Consider the following 22981-nt stretch of genomic DNA (forward strand, 5'->3'; position numbering starts at 1 on the left):
TCTTTTAAAGGGCTTTTTTTAGCTATACTGATGTGAATTTTTTGTTTCAAGGAAGCTCTCTTATGCCCATCATGGGGCTTCAACTCCCCACCACCCCTGAGATCCAGAGTCACATGCTCTACCACCTGACCCCAGGTGCCCCTCTACTGATGTGAATTCACAGCACAATAGAATAAAATGTAGCAGGTAGTTTTATTTTATATAAAAGCTGTGGTAATGATAAATAATTTTGACTTGTTTGTATAGTAGTTAGCTACTCATGTCTAATGATTTGCTATTTGAACTACAGAGATGTTCAAAGTCCAGCAGTATCCTGCTGCTAAACTCCAATGAGTACATGACCTTCTTAGGAAAGCATGACAGTTGAGAGTGATACTGGCATGAACCCAGTAAAGGGTGTGTAGACTTGGCATACTTGGCCTGAGTTACAAACTGTTTCTTCCTGCTTTGAGTACTGTTCAGGTTATGACAGTGGTTCTTACAGGCCTCAATACCGATTGTAGTCTAACTTCTTATTTAGCATAAATCTGGGTACTTTAGTTGAACTTTACAGATCAAGAAATTTTTGAAGTGACAGAATAGGGACTTTGTGGCTCCTTAAACCCACTCCTCACCGCAATAAAAGGGAAAAAAAATTCACTTTTGAGCCTAAAACCTTTCTTATGTGTCACAGTTCAAGGTTAACAGTGGCTGCTGGCCAACCGTCATTTTACTAAATGTAAAACAGAGTAGCGGCATCAAATAATACCTACCGAGTTGGTAGGGACTTACTTCACAAAAGCCCAACGATAAATGATCTTTAGATTCTAGGCGAGTGATGAAATGGAACTCTGAATGAATGATTCCCAAGTTTCTTTTTGTAGTATTTTCACTTAAGGAATTTTTTTCAGTAAACCTAAACCAACATTTTAATGCCAAGTAAGTAAATATGTACTCAGTTACTCCCACCAATTTTGTTACACAGGTATCAAACTTCAGTCGTTACAAGACAAAAATTTAATGAAAACTGGTCAGTGGATATATAATAATCCACAGGGCTAAAGAGTTACACGGGACTGTATTAGAAATTTAAAATAGATGCTGAAGCAAATGTTACATATTATCATCATCTGATTCATCTTCTTCCTTCAGTGATTCCTGTTAAGAGAAAGATAGTGCTTAAAATCAATTTTTAATATTGTTGTAACAGCCTGAATCTAATTAAGGTTAAATAAGCACGTCGCTGAAAAATGAACACTTAGAATAACATACCCAACTAAAGAAAAGGATAATTAAGTTTATCTTGCTCTAACAGTGAACAGACTATATACTCTTGATAGAACACATGGAATGAAAGCATTAAATGTCCTGAAAAACCTTATGTTTTCACACGCAAAATTTTTGGAACCAGGGCAAACATATGCCCATTGAGGATAACCTAGAAAATTTTGGTCCTTGGTTTAGTTTGCCTCAAGTATTATTTAATAGAAATCAATCACGTTCCTTTATTATTCAACACTTACTTTCATACCTATAGACAGTTTTGACATGCTGCAGCTTACCTTAGCATACTTCTCTGCCTCTTCCCTTATGTCTTTTGGAACAATTTCATGTCTTCCTTTAGTTACTGCAAATTAAGCCATATAAATGAATTAGAAATGAGGCCTATGTTGTGATTTGCAATACAACGTATCCAATCCATAGGTAAGATTCATCTAATGTTAAAGTTGTTTATGGTAAAGCAGCCCTATTCATTATAGTTTTTATTTATTTATTTATTTATTTTATTTTAGAAAGAGAGAGAGTGCGAGCAGAGGAGGGGCGGAGAGAGAGGGAGACACAGAATCCGACGCAGGCTCCAGGCCCTGAGCTGTCAGCACAGATTCCGATGCAGGACCCAAACCAAAGTTGGCACTGAGCCACCCAGGCACCCCATATTCATTATAGTTTTTAAAAACCCACTGGAAAGAGGCCAACTAACCAGCAGCAGAAGAGGAAATGAATAATTAGTGATATATTTGGACAACAGAACACTATACAGCAAGGCAAATGAACAAATACTGTACATAACACAAATAATTTACACAAATGGAATGTTGAAGAAAATAAATCAGGGATAAAAGAATAAATATATACTGTGTAATTCCATTTACAGAAAATTGAATGACAGGCAAAACTACCTATGGGAGAAGGCAGAGGACTATGAATTCAGAGAGGCCTAAAGGGTGATCTGGGGAAGCTGGTCTATTTGTTGGCCAGAGAGCACAGTGGTTACATGAATATGTACATGTACGTCATTACCAATTTTTAAAGTTAGAAAAAGGCACCCAGTGGTAAATTAGGTTTAGTACAGATGACTTAGAGCAAATAAATGTACAAAAATAACTTACTTTCACCAACCCAGCTTAGCTCTAGTTCAAAAGCTTTATCCTTAACTTCATCATGTACTATGTAAATTCTAGAACACAAAAAAGTTTAAAATTAACATTTGGTCCTATACAAACATGCACAGTCAGCACAAATTAGATCATCTGTCCCTAATATAACCTCAAAAGAAACATTTCCTCAAATGGGAAAAGGCCAATCGTTACTTTTGCCTTTTCAGGATATTTGTTTATTCCTTTCATTAAGTGATTATTTTTTAAACTAACTTAGTAGTTTGCAGTTATTACTGGTCCCTCCAGTCTGAAGCTTCTTGGCAGGTATCTTTTTAAACCTCTTCTCCATTTTATAAGCACTATATGCCCCTTAACCTGGCCTCTAAACTACACTACATAACAAATTACAACAAACAAGAAGGCACTGTCATACAACGTATTAAAACTATCATATCAAAACTTTCTTTACATTTTCCAGCATCTTCACACAGTTTACTTTGGAGGATATTTTTAAAGCCTTGCTATAGTATGAGAAAGCATCTTAATTTTCTAGACTAAGTAAAAGATACATAGTGCTCCATTTTACTAAATGATAAGGGATGGCTTTCTTACACAGAACTAATTAGCATCTGCTGTTACACCTAAAAATAAAAAGGTGTGGTAAGGGCGGTTTTCCAGAAGCATTTCTCAGTGAAGGAATGGGAGTTTATCACATTTAAACTGTTGTACACTTCAGTAAGGATTCTTTATTTCCCAGGCAGTTGTCAGGTAGTTCCCAGTGTTCCTCATGTTATTAACTGACAATCACAGAATGGGTTCTGCTTCTTAACTGGGAAGTGGAAGGGTCTCTTGGTAAAAGGAGGAAGGCAGGTGATGTGGCAGTTGGAACAGTGGTGACAGGACAAAATTATATAACACTTCCAATATTTTATTATAGCTATCAGTTTAGAAGAGATTAAGGATGTCACTTAAATATATAATAAAGCCTCTTAGATTTTTTTCCTTGCATGTATTATTAATTATAAAACCTGAGGCACTTGCACAAACTGCTGACTAGACCATGTTGATGTAGTTCTCATGTGGAAAAGAAGAGCCGTGAATCCTCTGGAATATTATGTTTATTACTTTTAAGTCTAAAAAGCTGGCTGCAACTCTTAGCATTTCATTGGATTTTCTGAAATACCACATGCTTATTATTACATTCTTTGACCTAGAAGAACCGTGAATTCTGAAGCATGCCACTCAGGACTTTGAGGTTACTTACTGCAGTCACGTAAGCATTCTATTCTACGTACCTGTAATATGAACCACTTCAGGACTTCTTAAAGCTGTTTTTAAATGTATTGAAATACTGTTTTGTTTTGTTTTGTTTTGTTTTTTTGAGACACAGAAAGCGCCCAAGTGGGTAAGGGGCAGAGGAACAGAGACTCTTAAGCAGGCTCCATGCCCAGCATGGACCCCAAGCAAGGATCAATCTCACAACCCTGAGATCATGACCTGAGCTGAAATCAAGAGTCAGACGCCACCCAGGTGCACCTGCTCTCTTCATCTTCTTAAAAAACTTTCATGATTAACGTATCTTGCCCAAAGAAACAGACTGTATAAATGAGCCGGCTTCGTGGTTCACGTGTAGAAATAATTTAGCTATAAAACCTAAAATAAAATTTGTAAGCTAAGATGCCTATTACTGGGACCTCTGAGATTTGAAAGGGTAGAAGCTATCAAATGAAGTGCTTACAGGTCCGTTGTATCCTCCTCCTCGTGAATTCTGTCACCTAATAAGAGTTTTATATTAAAGCTATTTTTCCCCATCCCATTTGCTGAATCACGAGGTCTGTTCCGTCACTTGAAATATGGATATTTCTCCGTAATGAGACGTTATTAGAATGTTACATTCACCTTAGGCACTAAATTATTTCCAAACAAAACAGACCTCTAGAATTAATGTATAAGGTAAGATCAAATGAAATACTTGTCAGTGGTAATAAAAATTTCAACTTACATTTTTGCAACTTCTTTAACGACATCACGGCAGGTCATTTCTTTCATCTATAGAAAATATTAAGTTATGAGTCGGGAGAACTTCCCACTTATATAACTATTTTCAGATTCTTTGCACAAATTTTGTCAGTACCCCTGGTTTTGAACTAGAGTCTCAGACATAAAACCAAAAACATAATACACTGAATTTAAGAATACCAGTCTTACTAGGAAATACAGACCTAATATGTGGGACTGACTATAAAAGCAACTGGCATGGGCTCTTAAAAAAATAAGCACTGGGAGAAGGTGAAGACTGAAATGTGAGCCTTAATTATCATGGTTTGAAAAAGTTACAAAATGAAACAGATTACTGAGGTGGTTTGACTACAGACTGAATACCTAATACTATCGTCTGTGTAATAATGTTATTCTACAGAGATGAATGCTGAAGCATTTAGGGATACAGCATCATGATGTCTGTAATTGTTTCAAACAGTTCAGGAAAAAAAAATGGGTAAAAATATTAGAAAATTAACTTTTCGATCTAGACGGAGAGATTTGTTGCACTATTTATCTTTCCTGTTTACAGTTTTTTCATGTTAAATTGGGGGGGAAGTGAAAAGAATGCCTATTTCTTTATACTTCTGCCCTTATAGGTTATAATTAGTGAATTGTACCATAATAATAAAGACAAACTTAAGTAAACATGGAAAAGCACATTTTAAGTGACAATTATATTCTTATATATGTTCATGAAATTTTTATTTTATGACATAATACTCTTAGTAAATAACATCAGAAGAACAAGCCAGAGCAATGATGTAGATCATGGGTTGGCAAACTCCTTTATAGAAATAAAGAGCCAAGTAGTAAATATTTTAGACTTTATGGTACATATGGTCTTTGGTCTGTGTTCCAACTCTTAAACTCTACTACTGTACTGTGAAAGCAGCCAGTGACTAAACATGACTGTGTTCCAATAAAACTTTAGAAAGCAGACAGTGTGCCATAGTTTACTGACCTCTGATTTTAGAGTGTGTTTTTGTCATTAAGTATACACATGTTCCTCAAAGTGATATTCATTCTTAGCTCAGATTTGTTTATTACAATTTGACCTCAGAAAGACAGGATAGATGACTGCTCTGAATACTGTATTTTCAAATTTCCACATAACATTCAGGAGAGATGAAAGCAAGAGGGAAAAGAGAAGGTAGGAACTTAGCACCACACCAGGAGGGGTGTGAAAGGACGTGGTCTAAGAATCATGAGGTCTGTTCATAATCAACATATACTATGACTCTAGCCAGTGTGTTTCACATAGAATTGAGCTAACCTAAAATGACCTCTGAGGTCTTTTTGTCAATTTTACTAAAATACCAAATATAAATTAGGCTTTTGTAGGCCTATAATTTGGCATAAAATTCTAAGCACTCAAAAAATGTTTTCTAGAACCTGACCTGAAGTTGAATGGTTGAGCAAGTTTCCAGTTCAGAATATTAAATATATATGAAATTTTTTTGTCATTTACCACAATACTGATAAAATCCTGTCTTTAATGGAAGTTTCTGATAAATAATAAAGAGTGGATACTGTTTCAATGTTAAGTTGAACAGTCTGACTAAAGGGAAAACCAGGACATTAAAATTTTTTTTTACACTAATAATTTATGGCTCTTGGGGGAACAGAAAAGTGGGCAGTTTTAACAGGATGGGATTTAATGCCTTATCTAACTAGGAACAAAGGAAAGAGAAGCACCAGAACACAGACTCTAAAGACTTTCAAAGTTCTCAACCTAAGGTTCTCAACCTAAGGGTCACAGAGTTCCATGAATGGACCTCAAGGATTATGAAATTATATGAAAATTTCCATGTGTATTTTTCTGGATTAAGGGGTTTATCATTAGCCATCAAAATTATAAAGGGCTCCATGACACAACTCTGTAATTATCATACATATCTATAGCACATATATCTATATATATATCGTATCTGTGTCATACCTTATCTGTATAGATACAGATATGACCAGCTTTCTTATCCAGCCTATTACATTCAGAAAGCCCTGCTCAAAACAGGAAACCACACTCTATGTAATCTTAAACAGTTTCATTTGTTGTGATAAAACTTCACTACATGAGGGTAACGTCATAGGAAAATTCAAGCATTAAGTATGTATTACCTGAAGCTTTTCTATTTCCGTCTTTGCAGCTTGCCTGGCTTTGCCAATGGCACAACCCCAATAACCCTATTTAAAAAGAACACACACCAAAATATACATACATAGTTTAATTAAATTGCTATATTCTAAAATCATTAGTAACTACAACTGTTCCTATTTAAAGGTTAAGAAAGAATGTTAAATGATTTTCAAAAGTAAATATGGAGAAATACAAACACATTCTAATGAACACCAAGCTGAAAAAAAAATGTAATTCTATAATTATCTGGATTATTTGTATTAGAGGCATATACAAAGAAAAACACACTTCATGAACGAAACGTTTTTCAGAGTAGGAATGGAAAAATTCTTAGTATTATGACAAAAAGTTGAAATAATTACACAGTTCTAAACTTTCAATTTTTATTATATTGAAATTTTTTTTTTATAAATCTTTTTTTTTCAACGTTTATTTATTTTTGGGACAGAGAGAGACAGAGCATGAACGGGGGAGGGGCAGAGAGAGAGGGAGACACAGAATCGGAAACAGGCTCCAGGCTCTGAGCCATCAGCCCAGAGCCCGACGCGGGGCTCAAACTCCCAGACCGCGAGATCGTGACCTGGCTGAAGTCGGACGCTTAACCGACTGCGCCACCCAGGCGCCCCTATATTGAAATTTTTTTAAAGGATTCCCATTTATACTTGTGTATCATGACAAAATACAGTTTTTATTTTTATAATTTTTTTTTTAATATTTATTTTTGAGAGAAAGATAGCATGAGCGGGGTAGGGGCAGAGAGAAAGAGGGAAACACAGAATCTGAAGCAGGCTCCAGGCTCTGAGCTGTCAGCACAGAGCCCAATGCAGGGCTCGAATCTACGAACCATGAGATCATGACCTGAGCCAAAGTCAGACGCTTAACTGAGCCACCCAGGCACCTATAGTCTTTTTTTTTTAATTTTTAAAAACCATAAATACCTCAGAAGAGAGATAAGGTAATTAAAGATGCAAGAAATGACATTTAAATTTTTTTTTTTTTTTTTTTTTTAAGTTTATTTAGGGGCATCTGGGTGGCTCAGTCAGGTAAGCGTCAGACTTCAGCTCAGGTCATGACCTTGCAGTTTGTGGGTTTAAGCCCCGCCATCAGGCTGGGCTCACGTTCAGCGCGGAGCCCACATCGGATCCTCTGTCCCCTTTCTCTCTCCCTGCCCAGCTCACATGTGTTCTCTCTCCCAAAAGAAAAAAAAAAAAAGTTAAAAATTGTATTTACTTTTGAGAGAGAGTACAAGTAGGAAAGGGGCAGAGAGAGAGGGAAGCCCAAAGTAGGCTCCACACCACCAAAGCTCACTAACAATAAGATCATGAGCTGAAATCAAGAGTTGGACACTTAACTGCACCAGACTCCCCTAAAATCCTTTCTTTTAAGGGAGGGTATTAGTATTGGTCTTAAGACTTGCTAACATTTGTCACAATAAAGGAAAATACCACATATTCAGATTTTTAGGTTCACTATTTAGTTTCTATGAACAGCATATTGAAAGCCATAAATCAGGGCACTTGAGTGGCTCGGTCAGCTAAGCCTCTGACTTCAACTCAGGTCATGATCTCATGGTTTGTGAGTTTGAGCCCCATGTCAGGCTTTGTGCTGACAGCTCAGAGCCTAGAGCCTGCTTCAGATTCCAGGTCTCCCTCTCTCTCTGCTCCTCTCCTACTCACACACACACACACACACACACACACACACACACACACACACACACACTAGCTCTCTCGCTCTCAAAAATAAACATTAAAAAAATTTTTTAAGCCATAAATCCTTCCTTTGCCTCATATCCACAGGTTATTAATAATAAACAAGAAATGGTTACTTTCCTTGAATTTTAAAAGAAATTTCATGTAATCCAAATATATGACTTACATGCTAATGAGATACCATCAAACTAGAAATAGAAATTCATGATTCAAAATTACTCACATATGAAACTCCTGATGGGTCAATCATGTAGAGCTGTGCACCATCATTCACACTGTAAGACCCTAACATGAAACTGCATGAAAGTAAGTTAGGTTTAAACCATAGTTCTTAAAATACCATAAAAATACAATAAAAACAATTATACTTTCTAAGATAAACTACTAATATACATATAAGTCCTAATAAACACTTTGATGAGGTAGTTTCAATAAAAACTAGTATATACTTGAAATTGTTCAAAATTTGTGTGGCTTTGGTTAGTATTAAACTTACTGATGAAACTGATCTGAGAAGACAGCAGTGTAGACAAAGAAGTAATGACAGGTGAAAACTAAGGAGAAGACCCAATAGGTAAAGGAATAAACATGAAAAAGCCAAGATAACAAAACTAATGGGAATACATTCAGTCTGCCTCAAACTCTTGTTCCATCCTTTATTCTTTCTTGGTTATTTCCCCAATATTCCTCCAGTTATTTTTCTACAATAATCCAGACTGATTTAATGTGTTTTTATATGTGACAAAATCAGGCCATTAAATAATCATGATATTAGTGATTTTCTGAAATTGTGATTTAGTTTGCCTTAAAAGGAGAAAAGAAACCAGCCTCATCTTAAGTATCACTTCCTATAGACTACTATGACAGCCAACTGTCCAATTACCACCCCTACAATCATTTCCTGCCATCTTCCGTGAGACTTACCTCTCAGAATATATAACTGATTATCATAACCCTTCAACGTTTCCTTGTATGGAACATAGACTTCTGTATGATCTTGCCCGTTCCTACATCTTCAGTATCCTTCCACGTACCAAGTATACTTGACTACCTCTACATTACCTGAAATGCCCATGTAATTTCATACTAGTCCCTTTGAATGAAATATTCTTAACCATTCCACCTATATTTCACATTCTTTTCCTTGCCATCTCTTCATGAAAGTGTCCTTTCCCTAACTGATGCCCCACTATAGTCAGTGCATTTCTTCATCATATCACCTATAAAATTGTATCAATGATAACTTACTCATCTTTGTGTCCTACCCCCTCCCACATCTACAACTGACTCATAGTATATGCTCAATAAATATTTGCTGAAAAGTTCTCTCCACTATTTTTATTTGCTTAAAAATAGAGAAATGAATTCAGAGTGCTGTTCAAAGGTTTAATAAAAGTTGAAAGGTATTGAAAGCAAAGGGTTTCAATGTAATTTAAGTGAGAACCTGAAAAACAACTAATATAAAAAATGTCCACAGGCCTATCTTATGGCTAGAATAAAGCTCAGGTTTTCTCTAACATCTGTCCTCAGTAATTTAAATATGACTGATTATAAGCAACTCAAAGGTAGGACTACAGCTAATAAACTTTCTTTCCACAACATTTTAACAGTGGAAGTAGTCGGATGTTAGTAAATGTTTTACCATGATCAAACAGAAATGTTTATTTTTTTTAAGTTAAAAACTAAACAAGTCTTTTTAGGAAAATCTAGAGTCATGACAGGTCTCTGAGCCCTATTGAAATATTTGCATGTATTCCAAGTCTCAATACAATTGAATCTCAGCTTTCCTCTCAGAATAAAAACACCAGCAGTTCATCTTAACCGAAATAAAAAATTGTGACTGAGAACTATGAAAGGCAATTTTGTATGGACTCACTCTCGATTGCTAAAAAAACTCCCAATTAAGAGCATTGAACCTAACCGCTTAAAGTGTATCAGATGGAAGTTAATAAGAAAACTGAAGTGTTAGTTTAGTTGGCTACCCTAATAATGACAACAGAGGATGTAGTTAAAATCAGTTTGTTGCTTCCTGAGAATGTTGGGGTCTGACACCAGAGAAATTTTTTTTAATTTTACTGAGAAATAATTAACATGCAGCACTATACAGCGTATAGCATGATGGTTTGATTTACACATATTGTGAGATGATTACGACAGGTTTAGAACATCCATCATCTCAAAAAGATACAATGAAGAGAAAAAAATTTTCTCCTTGTGATGAAAATTCTTAGAATGTACTCTCAACAACCTTGCCATATATCACATAGTAGTGTTAACTACAGTCATCATAATGTACACTACATCCCTAGCATTTATTTATCTTAGAGCCTTTTACCTTTTGACCACATTTCTCCAGAGAATTTATTATAATCAGATTAAAGTTCTTACTATCAGTTGTGTTTTCTCGTCACTTCAAATTTGTAGTCTTTTTCACAATTCAAAGTTTTTTTTGTTTTTTTTTTGTTTTTTTTTTTTTTATAATTTTATTTTTGGGACAGAGAGAGACAGAGCATGAACGGGGGAGGGGCAGAGAGAGAGGGAGACACAGAATCGGAAACAGGCTCCAGGCTCCGAGCCATCAGCCCAGAGCCCGACGCGGGGCTCGAACTCATGGACCGCGAGATCGTGACCTGGCTGAAGTCGGACGCTTAACCGACTGCGCCACCCAGGCGCCCCACTATTCAAAGTTTTTATTTTGATGTACAGTTTTATTTGATCACTGTCCTAATACTTCTTGGTCATAGCTCATTTTTAAGGGTATAAAAAAAAGGCTAAGATGCCAGGGCAAACAGATACCTATAGTCCAGATCTGACTATGTCACAAAATTTCATACCTGCAGCCAAAAGGTCTAACAGCACTGTAGAGTGTATATGCATGTACATACATGGCCACTCTGTCTGCAAGATGCTATAAGGGAGAAAAACAGAAGAGCTTATCAGTAAATTTCTATTACTGTTCAAAAGGTGCCTCAACATATTAGCAACTTAACTTTTTTTTTTTTATGTTTATTATTTGAGAAAGAGAGAGAAAGACAGAGAACAAGCAGGGGAGAGTTAGAGAGAGAGGGGGAGACACAGAATATGAAACAGGCTCCAGGCTCTGAGCTGGCAGCACAGAGCCCGACGTGGGGCTCGAACCCACAGACTGCGAGATCACGACCTGAGCTGAAGTCGGCTGCTTAACTGACTGAGCCACCCAGGCATCCCTCAACTTACTTTTAATGGAATGTTATAGCCAAAATTAGATCTGAAGTTGGAAGCTTCTTCTCTTGCAATGTCTGCTAAAGATCGCGCATCCGCCAGCAAACCTGCTACTGCCTGAAAGAAAGTAGGTACCAATTTAGTAAATAAATACCTTCCTATCACAAACCAAGGAAAGTGTGTAATTACTGTAGGCTTACTTAATATTTTAACAAGCATCACCATTAGAAACCATTTGGCTTAAAGGTCTTTATAAGGCACTCTGGCATTTTGATGGGATGGGATGAAAAAAGAAGTATGGAATTATATTTCAGAAATTTACCAAGTGTGACTTCATTGTTTTGTTCAATGACATTCACAAGCAGTATTTCTGTAATTAATCCTCCATGTCTCCCAATTTACCAGTCACTCTAAATAAGCAACAAGAATAAAACTATTGATCTTGATCAGGACTGATCTCTATTTAAAGCAGTTCTATGTCAAGTTACTAAAAGTTTGGGTCTAAAAGCCCAACCTCAAATCTTTTTCAGCTTATTGACTAATAAATTGCAAGGACAAACCAAAACATGATAAACCACACATCTTCCAAGACTGGTTAACTGCAGTTACCAAACCATGTGCTGAGTGAGATATGCTGGGGGCACTATAGTGAACTCAGTTGTGCAACATTTGGAATTTGGGGGGATACAGATGTTGAAGTAGCTCAGTTTCAACATTAGATCATTCATACTCCTTTTTTTTTTTTTTAATGTTTATTTTTGAGAGAGAGAAACAGAGTGCAAGTTGGGGAGGGGCAGAGAAAGAGGGAGACACAGAATCTGAAGCAGGCTCCAGGCTCTGAGCTGTCAGCACAGAGTCCGACGTGGGACTCGAACTCTTGAACCATGAGACGAGATCATGACCTGAGCTGAAGTCGGACACTTAACCGACTGAGCCACCCAGGCGCCCTGAGATCATTCATATTCCTTTCAATGCCATCATACTGTTGAGTACCTGGGTTGTTGTGATAAAAAATAAGTATCATACAAAAATCCATTTGGAACAGGAAACGGGGGGGGGGTGAGGAGAGCGCAGTTTAAACTTAAATGTAAAGTTTAAGAAGTTGTGCAGTGCATGTTAGTCATTGTTATTCTTTAAAAATAAAAATATTTTTCTAAAAAAATAATATTTTTAATTGTATGTGTATTTTTTCTTTTACGGTTATTAAATTTTGGGGACATAAACACAACTAAGTTGTTTGTAACTAAATGCATAATCAGAACCACTGGGTGGTTCTTTCGGTGTAGGTAAACCGGCAAAAAAAATTACTGAAACTCTTAGTACTAGGAACCAAGAAGTCCAGGAATTGCCAGCTTATTTACAGAATTTAAAAGTAAGTGATATCAAAATAATAGCCACTTTTCTACTGCTACCTACTAATAGTAGTAACGATGAAAATTCCTAAAACACAGCACTCATTTCATGCTAAGCATTTTACTTAATTTTAACATTGTAACAACTGTTAGGAGGTAGGTATTACTACTGCCCTACTTTTGCAGGTGAGGAAACTGTTTACAAGAATTTCCCCAAGGTTACTCAGCCAGTAAGTTTCACCATTTAAAGAGTCTTCTGTTGCTTTGGAGAAAGCCTACTGTGAAGTCCAATAATTCTCAAACCACTGAAGATAACTGCGGAGATGAAACATTAATCCTTTATTGTCTCCAACCCTCTTCAACATGTAATGTTTTGCCAATTTCCAGCTATAAGGAATGCCATCAGTTTCCTGGCTTTAAATTAACAAATGAGACAAATTTTAAAGTTCTAGGGCAACGTTTTCCCATCACTACCTTTAAGCACACACAACTTTTTTCAAAACGCACCTACCTAAATTTTTCTTCTACTAAAAAGAATGTATAATTCACTGGTTTCTTCCTATCAGCTAGGTTACAATCTGGGAAGTTACATCAAAACATACTAGTTTCATATTGTATGTCAACTATACCCAAATTTTAAGAATAAATAAATATAGAGGTCCACATGACAGAAGAAAAACCATTACCAGTTTCACTGGCATAATAAATTTGTTTGGGAGAAAAAACATGTTCAGAAAAAATAATCATTGAAGAAGCAAAAAAATCTGTAGCTTTATAGTTTACCAGCTACATTTTACACCTTCACTGGCGACCTACGCTGCCAAGATCTCTTTTCTACACATACTTCCCACCCTTTTTGTGTTTGTAACACCTATCATTTAGAAATACCAAAGGTAACCGCAGTATGAGTGGGTCCTATAGGATCTCACCCTGCAGAATGGACTCTGGAGTAACATGTAGGCCAGGCAGACCCAAGTTTGAATCCCAGATTACTTCTTTACCAGCTGTGTTTTCTTATCTATAAAAATGGGATTAATATTACTTTCACTGGGATATCAGACACAGGAAATTTATGTAAAGAGGTTCTAGCACAGTATCTGGCACACACATGTTCTCTTTTCTTCCTTGCCTTTTCAGTAACCAAGGTTAGAATCAGTCCTTTGCTTTTTTTGCTTTTACAGTCTGACATCTATATAGAATGACTTCAGTATATACCAGTAATGTATTTATGGCTTCACTTGCAATTATGCAGAGCAGTAACTAAATACAGCTGCAAGAAATAAAACAGTGTTTATTCCTTTCATTAAACATCGTTTCTTGGTGCTCCATTTTACTACAATACAAAGAGATACAAAAAGCTAAAAATTCTATGCCTCTCAAGCTTATACTTTCATTGGTGATCTACACTGCCAAGATCTCCTTTCTACACATACTTTCCACCTTTCTCCCCTCATTTTCTTAAGGCAATTTTTCAAATATATCTCCAATCAGGTTACAAGAACACTACCTTTCTTTTGGACAGTGAACTATTCACAAGCCAGTATCAGTAATCACTCTGTGATTACTTCTGTGGCTGCTCTCTGGTTGGTTTCTGCCTCAGTTCTGATGTAATAAATGAGTTCTTATAATCACAGTTTAACATATTACGGTTACTTCACAAGAGAGAAATTGGACAAGGCAAAAAGGAACATTTTAAAATGTGACCTACCATTCCAACATGCCGATCAACATTAAAAAGTCGTTTGTTGGAACCTTCTTCATAAAGTTTAGAAAGGACTAACTTTTCTACCCCAAAGACAACGCCATCTTTACATCTGATTCCAATAGCTGTACTGGAACAAGTAGAAAAAAATCAATTTTTTTTAACTGAAAATAAAAGGAACTTCATAAACTTTAAGTTAAAAAAAAAAACATAAAAATAGGTAACATTTTTTAAAGCATGCTAAATTTAAATTTAAAACAAATACATTTGAAAACGAGAAAGAGGACAACCTGAAGTGTGATAAATTAGGTCCATGTAAATGTACATCATGAGATGACCAAAAAAATCTAGCATATCATGACATAAAAAGATATTAATACTTGTGAGAAAAGATGCCAACAAAATAGTACAAAATGGCACAGTGTCTGACACATGATAATACACTATAATAAATGTTGACTTAGCTCATGTCCATTAAAAATGGTACATAAAAATGCATAGAAAAGACAGGTTATATACAAACCAAAAAGTAAACAGTGACTATTCTAAGTGGAAAAATTAGAGTTCTTTTCTTTTGCTCATTTGCTTCTTTTGCAACAACCAGTGCTTATAAAACTGTATCAAAGAATATACATTTTAGACAACTGCTGAAAACAAAATGGATCTTAATCTCTTAAGTAAAATGTGGAGAAATTATATGCTACCACTTCAAGATGAAAATATATCATTAACTTTGTTCTTCTAATTCTTTTTTAATTTTTTTTTTAACATTTATTCATTTTTGAGAGACAGAGACAGAGCGGTAGAGGGGCAAAGAGAGAGGGAGACACAGAATCCAAAGAAGACTCCAGGCTCTGAGCTGTCAGCACAGAGTCTGATGTGGGGCTCGAACTCACTGACCGCGAGATCATGACCTGAACTGAAGTCGGACACCTAATCGATTGAGCCACCCAAGCGCCCCTTTTTAAAAATTTTTTTTTAATGTCTGTTTATTTTTGAGAGTGAGAGAGAGAGAGAGAGAGAGAGAGGAAGAGGGAGGGGCAGAGAGAGAGGGAGACATAACGTGAAGCAGGTCACAAATGGCAAGTTCGTGAGCTGAGCAGAAGCTGGACGTTTAACCAACTGAGCCACACTGGCACCCCTTCTAATCCTTTTAATAAAAAGGGAATTCTGATGAAAAAAAAACCAGATAAATGAACAGAGCCACACACAAATTTCACAAAAAATTTCAGACACTCTTTCTCTCACATATCAGGTATCTTCAATGGTTCCCCTTTTGAGTTTAAACTCCTTGGTCCAGCTTTCAATCCTGAGAATCTACAAAGCCCATCTAGCTTATTAAATTTCCTATTATAAATCCCACACACTACTGAATTCAACTTCACTATCTTCCCTCAAACACCTTATGTTCATTTTTGCTTTTATGTGGTACTAGCAAAAAGTATTTACATGTGGACTTTACTAAAATTCTGCAAACGGGCACGTGGGTGGCTCAGTAGGTTAAGTATCCAACTCTTGATTTTGGCTCATGAGATAGAGCCCTGCATCTGGCTCTGCTGACAGCGCAACGCTGCTTGGGATTTTCTCTCTCCCTCTCTCTCCCTGCCCCTCCCCTGCTCTCTCTCAAAATAAATACACTTAAAAAAAAATAAGAGTAAAATAAAATTCTGGAAACACTTCCCTACTCCACCTCTAATCCAAAAGATTTCATTATATAAATGAAAAAATTTGGCTCAAACACCAACACTATTTGTCTACCAGGCAAAAAAAAAAGTCCTTCAAGAGGACTTTTTAAGAGAATGAGACATTATTAAATAAATTATTTTTAAAAAGTCTTTTAATTCATCCCAAAGCTGCTTTAGATTCCAAGATACAACGATCATGTAAGTATAACTGACTGCAAAATCTCTTCAATAAAGGACTCATAAAATGTGTCAACAAGCTAATAGTTCAACCAAGATATTACAATGGTACCAAGGAATCATTTTGGCACATTACACTAAACAATAAAAGACAGAGTGAAGGAAATGAGTCCAACAAGAAGATATCTTAGTGAGTCCCACACTTTTGGGGTGTGGCAGCAGAAAAGAATTAAAAAAAAAAAAATCCTGCTGGATGTGACGAACTGCATAGGACACTTCAAACACAAGGAAATAAAAGATAAAATGACAGGGGCGCCTGGGTGGCTCAGTTGATTACGCATCTGATTCTTGATTTCAGCTCAGATCATAATTTCACAATTTGTAGCCCCATGTCGAGCTCAGCATAGAGCCTGCTTGAGATTCTTCCTCTCCCTCTTCCGTTCTCCCACTTGCACTATCACTCTCTCTCTCTCTCAAAATTTAAGAAAAGATAAAATGACAAAGTAACAAACGTAACAGCCAAGCAAACAATGCTATAAATCAAGAATTTTAAAAAGGAAAATGGGCTGGCAAAGATGATAAAGGAATTTGGTTATATACACTACATGTGAGACATGGTGGAATGTCTAAGTGGATAACCTTGGAACCAACGGGAAACATAGGACTGAGGCTCATGGAAAGATCTGACCTAAAAAGAGATCCGGAAATGACCAGTAAGTTGAGATTATTTTAGGGCACCTATTATTTTGTACCAAAGTAACATAAAAAGCCTAATTACCAAAAATATGGAAAAGGAGATACTTGATACCTGATTAAAACATGCTAAATTTCAAGTAAAACAATGTTTCTTACCTACTATTTTCCACAGCTTTCATAGCATATTCAACTTGAAAAACTCTTCCATCAGGAGAGAATGTAGAGGCTGACAGGTCATACTGGGAAGAAAAAGGTAACAATAAGCTTAAATTATGTATCTTTCGCAATAATACCCTTATCATCTTTATTTCTAAATGGCTTACACATCAGGAAGATGAGGGGAAGGAAGGAGTGTTAAATCTCAAAGATTTTGCTTTGAAGAGGAAAAGGCAGCATGTCAGAGCGGCAAAAGCAACTAACAGAAAAGCTAGTTTAGATTTCTGCTACTGAAAAGCAACAGATACAAGTCCAAGGTAAAGTCAGATGTTTTCCGCACTGAACAAAGTTCATTTTTGTACAAAATGGACATGCTCTGGGCTCCAGATCACCACAATAAAGTGAGTAAAATAAACTTTTTGGATTCCCAGTGTATATTAAAGTTATGTTTATACTGTAGTCTACTCAGTGTGCAGGAGCATTATGTCTGAGCTGTTAGTGAGTTGTAATCACTGATCACAGATCACAAACTTAGGAGTAATGAAAAGGTTTGAAATATTGCAAGAATTACCAAAATGTGACACAGAGACATGAGGTGAACAAATGCTGTTGGAAAAATGGCAGCAACAGACGTGCTCAAAACACAAAATGGCACCAATAGACCTGCTCAAAACACAGTTGCTACAAACCTTCAATATGTTAAAAAGAAAAAAAAATGCAATCTGTGAAGTGTATGCCTGTACTATGGTATGGTAGAAACAGAACTGTTGTCAGAACAGGTTAATTCATTGCTGTGGCACTAACAAACTGAAAGACCTTAGGGGAAAAAATACAGCATTTCAACATTTAATAAACATCTATTATATATAGTCACTATAAGAAATTACAAAGAACTGGGGCACCTGGGTGGCTCAGTCAGTTGTATGTCTGACTTTGGCTCAGGTCATGATCTCTCTGTCCGTGGAGTTCGAGCCCCACATCGGGCTCACTACTGTCAGCGCAGAGCCCACTTCAGATATTTTGTCTCCTTCTCTCTCTGCCCCTCCCCTGCTCATATTCTCTCTCTCAAAAATAAATAAAACATTTAAAAAGAAAAAAAAAAGCAATTACAAAGAATACTCATTTTTTAAAATGTTTATTTATTTATTTTGAGAGAACGAGCAGGCAGCGGAGGGGCAGAGAGAGAGAGAGGGAGAGAATCCCAAGCAGGCTCCAAGGAGTCAGCACAGAGCCCCATGAGGGGCTCGAACTCACGAACTGTGACATCATGACCTGAACTGAAATCAAGAGTCGGAGCTTAACCTACTGAGCCACCCAGCAGGCGCCCCTACTCATTCTTTTTTTTTTTTTTTTTTTGAGAAAGAGAGAGAGAGAGTATATGTGTGTGGGGGAGAGGGGCAGAGGGGAAGAAAGAGAGAATTTTAAGCAGACTCCACGCTCAGCACAGAGCCTGATGCAGGGCTTAAACCCACGACCCTGGGATCACGACCCGAGCTGAAATCAAGAGTTGAGGGCTCAATCTACTAAGCCACCCAGGAGCCCCAAAGGATACTCATTCTTGGAGTCTTTCATTTTCAAATGAGACCACACACAAATCTATGTGCTGGAAATACAGCAGTAAACTAGAAAAAGGATTATGATGAAAATAAGACAGGGTGAAGAGACAATCTGAGAGCCTAGTACAGACTACCTGATCAGGGAAGGCCTTGCTAGAACATATGTATATTTAGCTATTTAGGCGCAGCCAGACCTAAATGACAAGTAACTAGCCATTTAGGATATGGAGGAGCCATTGTGGCCTTTGGCATAAAAATCTTAGGGTAGAAATAAGGGTAGCACAATGTGGGAAAAGAAACAGGCCACTGTGTCTTGAGCACTAAGTGGTGGAGAGAAGAATAAATCATATCAGAGGCATGTAAAGGCCAAACTATTTTGAGTCTCCTAAGGCTGATGTACGAAGTTTTTATCTTACTGTAAATGCAACAGGAAGTCACTGGAGTTGAAGCAGGGGTGGAGGGAGTGATACGATCTCATTTTTCTAAAACTTCATCTGGAACACGAACTATAGAGAGAAGGGTGGAAGCAGAGATCAAGTATTCCAAAGGTGGTGGCTTAGACTAAGGGAGAAGAGATGAAAGACTATATTTGTGAGGGCAAAGTAAAAAAAAACAAAACAAAACAAACAAACAAAAAAACCACCTTGCTAATGGATTGGCTCTAGGAGAAAAGAAATTAAACTTGACGGGTGCCTGGGTGGCTGGCTCAGTGGTCGAAGTGTCCGACTGGATTTCAGCTCAGGTCATGATCTTGAAGGTAGTGAGATCGAGCCCCACCTCAGGCTCTGTGTCATCAGTTTCTCTCTCTCTCAAAAATAAACAAACATTTTTAAAAAATAATAAAAATAAATTAACTTGAATCATAGACTTTTTTCACTTGAGCAACTAGAATTGGACCATTCACTGAGCTGAAGATAGTAGGAGATGCAAAATGTAGGGGAGGGGGAAACCCAGAGCTCTACTTTGGACATGTAGTTTGAAATGCTTATTAAACAATCAAGTGGAGGGACGCCTGGATGGCACGGTCAGTTAGGCGTCTGACTTCGGCTCAGGTCATGATCTCACAGCTCGTGAGTTCGAGCCCCGCGTGGGGCTCTGTGCTGACAGCTCAAAGCCTGGAGCCTGCTTCTCATTCTGTATCTCCCTCTCTCTCTGCCCCTCACCCACTTGTGCTCTCTCTCAAAAATGAATAAATGTAAAAAAAAAAAAAAATTAAAAACAATCAAGCGGAGAGAGATGTCAAGTAGGTCTTCATACCTGGAGTTCTTGGAAAAGCAAAGACCAAAGTGGTCTTCACTTCAACAGTGGTGCTTCCTGAGACTCAATTTCCTGATCTATTAAACCAAGATCCTTAACTCTACTGTCGTAATACCAAAATATCTCACATGTTTATATTTACCAAGTATTTTTTAAAGGGCTTTCAGAACAAAACACTATTAATTGAAGGTAACAGTAATGTAGTGGCGAAGTCAATTTGCTACAACATGCATAACTGAGCATCTACTAATCTAAAACCGTTGTCATAACTTTAGTATCTCATAACCGAATGGATTAAATCATTCCAATTATCAAACTAGGAAAACCAGTACCTGGGCTTAATGCTGAGTATCAAAATCTTGTGAACACTGGGAACTGATGAACTTAGACACCCATTAGTCTATGCCTCTAGTGCACACAACGAATAAATACTTCTAAATAAAAACTAGATTACCTATACGGAGAAATACATAAAACGAATAAGGAAAAGGCTGCATATGTGCGGTACGTTTAACACAGGAAAGTAGTAAACTGAACAAGTTAACAAGTCCAACTCCAAAATCCTCAAGTCTGCTAACAGAAGCGGTTAAGTCCCTAGCTAATAATTTAAATGTTTACCGTACCGATACCTCAAAGTGACGTTAAGTAATTCGTACAGGAAAAGCTGGGACAAAGGGAAAACTTTTGTAAAGCGTTCTTCAGATTTCACTTTTGAGACAATGTTTCTATCAACTCTGCCCCGACAGGGGTTCCAGGGACTCCTGCAAAGCGGACGGTCAGTACACTCGAAGGCAACATGGGGAAGGCCCAGTGAGTCAGCAGCACCCTGGGAACTGCAAAGGCGGTCCATGGAAAGCTGCGTCCCAGACCTTGGAATCTAAAGCCGCCTTGCCTCGGCGGTTCTCAAGAAGCTGTCTCCCAAACGCTTCACACCCTATTACAGGCTCCACGAGTTTCCACTTTCGGTTTCCCTAAGCGGCCAAAGAAAGTGACTCAGCAATCCAAAGCGGCTCCCAATCACACTGCTGCGCCGCCCAGCCCGCCACACCTGAGCTGAAGAGCTTCAGGTCACGGTCACCCTAAATGAGGGGCCTACAAATTAGCAGGAAAGAATGCTGGGCACCAGACAAGTGGAAGCGGCCCACCTGGCCGAAGGCAGTCCCGGCGCACGCCGAGGCGGCGCACCCCAAGCGGTGTGTCCAAGTTCCCTTCAACGCTAATCTGTTGGCTACTCCATTAGGCCAAGAGGCTATAAACTCACCCCAGTCCCGATTGAGCTCATCGTGCAGAAACCTCCGGGACGCGGAGGGCTTCAAGGCCTAAAGCGCTCCCCCAATACCGCAGCCCGCAGACTAGTAACAGGCTCTCTCATTGGCTGCTCTTTCAACCAATAGCCTTGTCCTCTATGGCTGGTTCCTCTAACGTCAGCCTGGGAAATAGAGGATTGTGGGAAAAGGAGGGGCTTGGCGGGCGGTGTGCGTGTACGGAAGCAAATGAGGTGGGGGGAAAGGAAGAAAGGCAGCCGGGGTGCCTTATTACTCAGTTTCTGTCCCTAGTGTCGTTGAGTCGTCAGAGTCATCGGGTAGTTTGAGGAGCTGTTTCATTCCATTTCCTAGAAATTATTATTTACCTTTAATCTTATCCCTCTTTTTCGCTACTTTATTCTTTCTTGAAGCAAAGCGGAGAGATGCTGTCACACTCTTAACAAAGACCAAAGAAAGTGGTAAGGGAGAAGTCTCCCTTTACCCTTGGTATCCTGGTTCCCACCCAGTATCTTGGTATCCCTTTCACCCACCTGTTCTTACAAGAAGGAAGGAAGTTTCACTCTAAATGCACGTTTGAGCTCAGGTTGGAATTTTACAGAAGAATGTTCTATGAGTATAACTCTAGTAAAATTAAGGATAAGACTGATTACTTATTGAGCTCTAGCAGGTCCCAAGTACTCTGTTGAACACTGTTGATTAACCGGTGAAGGAAACAATCCCATCCCATTAAATGGGAGGAAATGGGCGTAAAAGAGGAAATAGGCAAAACAGTTGCACCTTGGACTTAAAAAGGTAAAAAAGACAATGGAGGCCTGGTACTTAGGGAATAACTTTCTGATTGGCTAATATTTAAACTGAAATTTAGGATTGTTATGGGAATATAAGCTTGTTATAAGAACTGCCAGGTCAGTCTGGCCTGTCACAGTTGTCATGATTCTAGCCTCCTTCAATCTGGAAAATACTTGCTTAATATTTCTTCATGTTTCACGGCATTAACATTTTTGAAGAATACAAACCATTTATATTATGGGGTATTCCTCAATTTAGGTTTGTATGATATTTTTCATGATAGGAGTCAGGTGATAAATTTTCAGCAGGAATGCCTCAAAAGTAACCTTGCATTCATATTATAGCATTATATTAGTAGGCACATGATGTCTGTTCTATTACTGATGATGTTAACTTGCTTAAGATTTCTCCACCATAAAGTTTCTATTTTGCTCTTTGTAATTAATAAATATCTTGTGAAGAAATACTTTGAGACTACTCTTATAAATATCCTACTAGTAGCTCCTCAATCTTTTACCAACTAATTATAGTAGTCCATGATTCCTAGTTGGATGGATTAGTATGCTTGCCTAATGGTGATTTTCTAATTCCATCATTCCTTCCACATATGTTATTGCCTTTCTGTTGTCAGGTCATTAGTTTTTTAAGCAGGGGAATTATATGATCTAATTTAAGTTATTAAATTATCTCTCTTGCTTCAGTGTGAAGACTGATAGATAAGGAAGACTATTTGGAAAGCTATTGCAGTCTTTGAGCAAGAAGTAATGGAGAGTGTTTTGGACAGCGGTAGTGGCAGTGGAAGTAGAAATGTGTTGATGGATTTTCGGTATATAGGGCTTGCTGAAATATTGGATTAAAAAAAAAGGGAGAAGGAAGAGTTTCAGTTGCTTCTTTCT

The 22981-nt window shown here is 37.5% G+C and overlaps 1 protein-coding gene across 1 annotated transcript; it reads right to left on the reverse strand.

The window, feature by feature from the left end:
* Positions 1-981: 981 nt before the first annotated feature.
* On the reverse strand, positions 982-21397 carry PSMA3 (proteasome 20S subunit alpha 3). Its single transcript, XM_047079579.1, has 11 exons — positions 21293-21397; positions 17219-17301; positions 14511-14634; positions 11466-11567; positions 11084-11157; positions 8473-8545; positions 6519-6584; positions 4360-4406; positions 2370-2437; positions 1542-1606; positions 982-1137 (listed from the first exon to the last, which is right to left on the reverse strand). The coding sequence occupies exons 1-11, from the start codon at positions 21311-21313 to the stop codon at positions 1093-1095; spliced, it is 768 nt and encodes a 255-aa protein (XP_046935535.1). The 5' UTR covers positions 21314-21397; the 3' UTR covers positions 982-1092.
* Positions 21398-22981: the final 1584 nt, after the last annotated feature.

This window comes from Lynx rufus, unplaced genomic scaffold (genome assembly GCF_022079265.1).
Source record: "Lynx rufus isolate CCGP_SWC_20201006 ecotype Redwood Valley unplaced genomic scaffold, mLynRuf1.p SCAF_17, whole genome shotgun sequence".
Lineage (NCBI taxonomy): Eukaryota > Metazoa > Chordata > Mammalia > Carnivora > Felidae > Lynx > Lynx rufus.